General features: G+C 39.2%; 1 protein-coding gene across 1 annotated transcript; it reads left to right on the top strand.

Moving 5' to 3' along the window:
• The first annotated feature begins 283 nt into the window (after positions 1 to 283).
• LOC127136264 (uncharacterized) lies at positions 284 to 1,486 on the top strand. The gene is made up of 3 exons (XM_051062846.1): positions 284 to 395; positions 693 to 948; positions 1,051 to 1,486. Exons 1-3 carry the CDS (start codon positions 284 to 286, stop codon positions 1,484 to 1,486), a joined length of 804 nt encoding a protein of 267 aa, XP_050918803.1.
• Positions 1,487 to 7,549: the final 6,063 nt, after the last annotated feature.

Here is a 7,549-nt window from a genome sequence, read left to right as displayed (position 1 = left end):
TTATCTCAATATGATGGAAGACGTCACAGTAGACACGGGGAAGCCTTTGAATGCGAAGAATCTGAAGAGCATGGGCTTAATTGACAAGGTCAGAGTCAAACCCACAAAGGACGCCTCCTGGGAAGCTCTGAAGGATCACAGTGAGATATATAATGGGATGTATCTCTTCTCTAAGATTGATCCCCCAGAGGTCATCGCTCACTATCTTCAGGATCTATAAGCCCAATGAATTGACATTTCTGGGTTCAACTTGGATTGGCTACCAGATTAGCCACCAAACCTCATGAAAAGGAAGAGAGAGCCCTCCGATAAGAATAAGAAGAAAAAGGCTTTGAAGCTGGGAGAATCTTCAGCATCTCAGAAGAAACATGTGCCTCTGAGCTCCTCAACACCCTGTAAGTCCCATGTCTCAGAAGCTCTTTTAGTTTCTGGTTCTAGGAAAATCCTTTCATCTCTACCTCAACCACCTCCCATCATCTATCCCTCTGAACTAACCATATCGATACTCATTCCTTCTGAACCTCATACTTCTGAACCAAACACATCTTCACCTTCACTACCCTAATTAAATCTCGCAACTACTTCAATCCTCATATCTGAATCCATCTTATTCAATGAACCCATATCACCTCCCTTCTCTACCCCCAGTTCCCCTCCCTACTATGACCTAACCTAAATTTCTGAACACTCAGACATCCCTAAACCAACCTCCCTAACTCTTGTAGAACTCCATGCCACAACTGAATCTGAAAAGACTCAGTATGTACCAGAACCTTCTGAACCCATTCCACCCCCTTCTGAACCTACACCAGAACCTTCTGAAACCATTCCACCTCCTTATGAACCCATCTCTGAACCTTCTGAACTCACACACAATCCCTCTGAACCCACCTTTCAGCTCTCTGAACCTGACCTCACCTTTCCTACCATTGATGAGGCTTTTTCCAAGTTCTCATAGGACTCTGCTTCGAGACTCAGACAACTATCTGAAGAATCTAGGCTCAGTGACAATCCTTCTGAAGTAAGGACTCACTGGAACGAATTTATTAGGTGGATGACATCTGAGGTCTTTAAGCTAAAAGGACTTTCTAAACAAGTCATAAATGACTACATCAGAGAAGCTAAAGAGAGGCTGGAGGCGCGTCTGCCGCAGGAGGTTACTGAAAGGGCCATGAAAGAAGCTAAAGAAAGAGATGATGCTAAGGAGGAAGATGAGAAAGATGATGTTGTAGAAGTTGAAGTTGAAGCTGAAGAAGCTGCTCGTAAAGCTGCAGAAGAAGCTGCAAAGTCATTTGAGATTACTCTGACTCGAAGTGAGTCATCAACATCTGATCTAGCTCCTATTGTTCTCAAGACTCTGGAAGATCTACAGAAAGAACATCAACTGGTCATAGCCAGACTCGACCAACGGGATCAAGTCAACTCCAGCATCCAGACTCTGCTTTCTCAGCTACTTCAAAGGATGCCTCCTCCTCCAAACCCTTAGGCACTCTAGAACTATTTGTTTGTAATTTCTTTCTAAGAGTTTTTGCCTCAGAGGCCCTTTTCTTCTATGTTCTTCTGTTTTGTATCTCTCTGACTTATCAATGAAATTGTGCTTTCTGTGAATTTTTCATTTGTGTTTTTTGTTAACTTTTTGAGTCTGACAAAAAGGGGGAGAATGAAAATATCTAACTCTAAAAAATGCACTGCTTACATTCTAACATTAAAATCAATTGCACAGTCTAAGTGTTCTTACAGGATTTATCTGAACAAAGAAAGAAAACTAAATCAGTATCTGAGAAACAAATAAAAACAAGGCAAGCAACCTAAGGAGATTTGGTAAGAAACTCTCTACCCCGAATACCCTTTTCGGATACAAATGTCTTTAAATTTTTTTCTAAGTATCAGACTTTGAGGGAGATTGCTAATATCAGGGGGAGTCATACTCTATCTGACTCTGATTCATTTAAATTTGTATCATTGTAAAGTGTCATTGTTTCATCAAAAGTCTAAGTTTTTGTCATCATAAAAAAGGGGGAGATAGTTAGAACAAAATTTGATTTTGCAATATATATCTATGTTTTGATGATAACAAAGAATGAAACAAATTGGTACCCTAATAATTTTCTCTACGTGTGCAGGCTTCTAAGGTAAAATGAATCTGAGGAAACTAATATCTGACATCTGACGCAGTCCAGAAAAGTTGATCCAGCATGAAGAAATCAAATCTGACTCTAAACAAGAACACCTCTAAAAAGCAAACACACAAAATCTGACACTGAAGTTCAACTCTGATATCTGAAGGACTATTCAAAAAAATCTATCTAAAAACTACTCAAAAGAATCTATCTGAAGACTATTCAAGATAACATCTAAAGGACTATTCAAAAGAATCTATCTGAAGACTACTCAAAAGAATCTATCTGAAAACTATTCAAGATAACATCTGAAGAACTATTCAAAAGAATATATCTTAAGACTATTAAAGATAACATCTGAAGAACTATTCAAAAGAATCTATTTGAAGACTATTTAAGAGAATTTCTGAAGACTGCAAGTTTCCGCTCAAAGACTCTGACTCTGCTCACTCTGATTCACGCTCAACATTCTATCTGATATCACCAGATCAGAAGACTTAATCAAGAAGCATTCTAAGTATGGTACAATTCTCTTTAAGGAAATTATGGATTATGTTCTAAGACTGCTATGGCAAGGACAAGAAAATTAATAACATTAATTTCCATACTTGGCAAGAAATCTCCTTTGATCTTCCTCCAACGGTATCATCTCAAAGCAATATATAAAGGCCTCATTGCATCATACTGAAAATACAAAATTGGACATTACCTTCGATCTACAATACTCAATATATTTTTATTGTAATACTCAGTAATCACACAGGAGTTGTTGCTCATATCGTGTGGTCATTGTTTTATTGTTCTTTATTGTGTTTACACTGCTTACCTAGAAGCACTAAGGAAAAAACTTGTATTTCTCAAAGTTTATTGATATTCCTCAAGTGACTTGTTTCAGTTTGTAGACTTGAGAGGGCTAAGAGATTGTTAAACTCTTAGACGTTTCTGTAATCTATTGAGATTATTGGATTAAGTCCTTATTGAAGGCGAAATCACCTTGGGCGGATGGATTGGAGTAACTTTGATTTTCAAGCGAATTAGGATAAACTCCTTGTGTTGTTAGCATTTATGTTTGGGTGTGTAGTGTTTCAATTAGTTATTGATTACTGTGAAAACAATTCAAACTCCCCTTTCTTGTTTTTCTCTACCTTCAGGACTCCTTTATCCCGACTGTCCCCCGCCATCTTTAACATATGACAACAACTGACTGTCGCATCACGCGAAAAACCGGCGGGAAAACAAGAACAACAGAGCCGCCACCGTGCGTTATTTATCCCAAAAGAGGGAAAGGAAACGCTCAGAGTAAACCTGGAAAGAACATGGTCTCGCGACCAAAGAGAATGGGTTCGGGAGTCGGTTATGCGAAGGGAAGGTATTAGCACCCCTACGCATCCGTCGTACTCGACGGGATCCACGCACAACAGGAAGGAAAATGGTTGCTAAAACACTGCTCAAACACACACACACACTGGCTGAAAGAGACAAAAGAAACTGACTGAAACTGACTCGGCAGGATATCGCATCCTGGGCCTACTTAGTCTATCAGGCATAGACATCAGAGTCGAAGTAGTTCGGACTGGGGAAACGACACATGCTCGCTAGGATATCGCATCCTATGCATACGTATCTCCTCGGACGAGAGAAGAATCAGAGCATTCGTAGCTCGGCTGACACACACACGAACAAACACAGGCAAAGGCAAACGTGGAGCCTGAATGCCAATCACTGGACTTACATCAGCATCCGAACCAAAACGCACTCAAGAAGGCAAACATGGAGCCCGAATGCCAATCACTGGACTTACATCAGCATCCGAACCAACAAACCCACACTGGAACCCAAATGCCACTCGATGGACTTACATCAGCTTCCAAGCACACAACAACACAACAAGTTAATAGGGAGTCGGGGACTCGAGCCTATAACTGTCAAGCACACACTCAAACAAACAGACAACAAATTGCTAAGGAGTCAGGCACTCGAGCCTAGCAACTGTCAAACAACACATACAAAAAGAAAAAAGGCGCCCGGAGAGATCAGCTCAATCTCCTGCCTACATACTTCATCTGGTGTGAAGATCAGGGCGATGTAGTTCCCCTACGGAGGGATAAAGGACTAGCCTAACCAGATAACAGAGGGAGACACAACTAGGGAGACTACGACTCGAGCCTAGATGTTATCATGCAAAATCAACCCTAAGTTAAGGTTTCTAGCTAACTGGCACAGGGAGCCAGCCTATCCTAGTCATGACTTGCACAGGAAGCAAGCCACACACACACTTAACTTGCACAGGAAGCAAGCCAAGCAAAACCTAACTTGCACAGGAAGCAAGTCTAAACTAACCCTAACTTGCACAGGAAGCAAGTCAAACAAACATACAAGCACAGATAGCACACACTATACACAAGCAAGTGGCTCAAACAAGGGTTAGGTTTTAGTCGAGGGGTCATATCAACCTCAACAAACAAACCTCTGGAACTGGGTAGAATGTGCTCTTAACCTTGCCATTGAGGGGCTAAGGTGAAGCAGATGAAAGGTGAGTGAAGATGAGACTTCACAGCTCTTATCCCTGGCCTGGGAGAGCTTAAGACAAGAATGTGTGGGTTCAGAAAGTGGGAACCCTTCTACACATTTAATACTGACTCAACTGTACAATTGTACAAGATCTTGGGTTTGTATCTGCAATGCATCAACACAGTGCTGTGAGCAAAACAGAAGACACACTGAATAGCAGGGGATAGGTTGCATATCCCTTGGGTTCTGCCAATTGCCTCTTCACTTAGGAGGACTTTGACTCTATACAAGGACAAATGTAAACAGTCACAAACATTGCCTCTTAAGGAGGACTTCAGACAGTTGCCTGGCCAAGTAACAGGCCAGGTCTTCCAGACTACATGAAGATTAGAAATATACCTCAATGCAAGTTGCTTATACAAGCAAAGCAAAGCAAAGTTCACAAGGAACTAAAGCGACTAAAGTACCTGAAATCAGTCAAGCACAGTTAGTATACAAGTCAAAGTTAAATCAAAATGAAACAGATGTCAACCAGTCAACACAAGCAAGTGAATGTGCAAGGCACAAGGCTCAAGGCATGTGAGCCAAGCCACCTAAAAAACAAACAAGTTAGTCAATGATATTTAAGCAAGCTCAATCAAAAAGAGTTGGTCTCATTGGTCATTTGTTGGTCAACCTGAAAACATAAGCTCAAAGGTGAGTAACAGGACCACTAGGGCAAGCCTAGGGTCAAAAGAGGATGAGAAAGTCAAAACAGCAAATGGAAAGTGTCCAAAATCATGTTCAAACAATCAAGAAACACAACTAATTGGGTTCACATTCATATCAATCATCATCATCATTTCATGAGCAAATTAGGTCAAAGTGTTGCAAACAGAAGCTCATAGAAGTCAACAGCAAGACTTAACTCAAAAGCAATCTCAAACATTTCCAAAAATCACCAAATAAATCATGATCAATCACAACCCACAGCATGGTAAGCATGTCAAATTTCATCTCATTTGGACAAGTGGAAGGCAGTCAATGAAAATCAGAAAGTCAAAGCCATTTTGAACATGCTCAATGAAGTCAACCAAACATGCATCAACTTAGAAAAATCATAAATCAGGGATGGTGTATGATAAATGAATGGGACTAAAACCATGGCAAAGATGAGGATGTCTAGTTATCTCATGTAAAATTTCATGTCCATCTAATAAAGTATGAGAATTTCACAAATGAAATGGGAACAAGTGTCACAAAAAGTCAACATTTGACTAGGCAGGGGAGAAAATCTCAAACAATTAGGAAATGCCACAAATAATTCCAAGAAAATTCACATGTAAACTAGACATACAAGAGTAGGTTCATGCAAAAAATCAGATCAATTGGAGGTCAAGAAGCATGGTATCAAAAATCATGAAGTTGGACATCAATGGTGTGACACAAATTGTCACACCCTAATTCAAAAATTCATAACTCACAATCCAGATAAGATAAATTCACAAACTCTACACCAAAATCACCATGAGTGTGTCTAGTTTAAGCACAAAAAATTTGGGAGCCATTGGATAAAGTATCACCATTTCACAAATGTTTTGGCAAAGTGTACAAAAATTGGGTACATGAACAAAACCCTAATGCCATTTAAAATTCACTCATCCAAAAAATCAGCAAAAATCATGATAAAATAATAGACATCAAACAGGACATGATGCAAAAATTCCCATGAATTTTGGATCAAAAATGATTGAATTATGAATTTTGTAAGTTGTGTAACCAAAGTGAAATAAATATTGAAAAAATAATATGAATTAATGGATATTTAAACACGGAGTGGCATTTCAGTAATTACTTGAAAAATTTAATGAAACGGTGCGTGTTGTAAATCCTGCGTGGCAATTGGTGATAGGGCCTGGCGGTAGTACAGCGTTCAGCAGCATGCAGGTACGTGAGAAAAACCAAAAAAAACTGGAAATAATTTAGGGTTTGGTTACAGCAACAGACCTTCATCATCATCAATCAGGTTCGAAATTTTTTTTTTTCCAGAAATGCAAATTGAAGGTATCAACCGAACCAGCCAAGCATCATCATCAACATTCCATCATTTATTTTCAGTAACTTAAACTAAAACAGAAAAAATAAGCAAAAACAACATTTGACATGCAATCTTCAAATCATCCTTATTCACTCAATACTCGACCGTTTTTATGGATCCAAAGCTCAATGGAATCAGCGAGACGAGGCCTACCTAAAGCATGGCATGGTTTTAAGGATAGGAAAAATCGAAAAACTCACCAAGGTTGAAGTACAGTTGTGATTTAGGGGTTCTTTGATGGTTTTGATTCGAAACAGATGAAGCAAGGCCCTCCAAATGATGATTGGTGAAGATAGTTTGGCTTGAAACAACTTGCAATAGCTTTAAACAAACTCTGCCATGGATGATGTGTGAAGAAAAACAGTCATGGAAATGGTTGTCCAGCTGGAGAATGATGATTGAAATGTGTCCACAATGATGCTTGGATGGTGGAACAACAATGGCCAGGCTCAGTTCTTTTAGAGTTTTTTGACAGATTTTTGGAAAATGCAAAAATGAAGTTTTTGAGAATGAGTGATTTCTCTGTTTTTTTGCAGCTGCTACTTGGGTTTTCATTGACAGAAAATGATGTTTATCTCTGCTGTTTAGGAGTACAAATCCAAGTTCATGAAAATATGGGATAGAGTTGTTGCAAATTGTACTTTTGTCCAAATTCCAAGCAACTAGGGAATGGCTACATGTACTGCACAAGAATGGGCTTCCAACAAGTTTTAATCAACATTTCAGAACATGTTTGATTGGTAGAATTGGTTAGAAATGATTATTTTGAAAAGTCAAAATTCCACTCACTTGAAATTAATTAAGGCAAGTCCAAAAATGCCATTTTGATTGGTGAAGTTTT

This window comes from Lathyrus oleraceus, chromosome 4 (assembly GCF_024323335.1).
Source record: "Lathyrus oleraceus cultivar Zhongwan6 chromosome 4, CAAS_Psat_ZW6_1.0, whole genome shotgun sequence".
NCBI classification, from domain to species: Eukaryota; Viridiplantae; Streptophyta; class Magnoliopsida; order Fabales; family Fabaceae; genus Lathyrus; species Lathyrus oleraceus.
The sequence above is the reverse complement of the archived record's forward strand: the minus strand, read 5'-3'. Positions and strand labels throughout refer to the sequence as shown.

Bases quoted from the DNA above. Each gene is read 5' to 3' on its own strand.
- LOC127136264 (XM_051062846.1), top strand. From the start codon at position 284: ATGAAAAGGAAGAGAGAGCCCTCCGATAAGAATAAGAAGAAAAAGGCT. The intron at 396-692 runs GTAAGTCCCATG...CTGAACACTCAG, and splicing joins TCTGAGCTCCTCAACACCCT to ACATCCCTAAACCAACCTCC. The intron at 949-1,050 runs GTTCTCATAGGA...CGAATTTATTAG, and splicing joins ATTGATGAGGCTTTTTCCAA to GTGGATGACATCTGAGGTCT.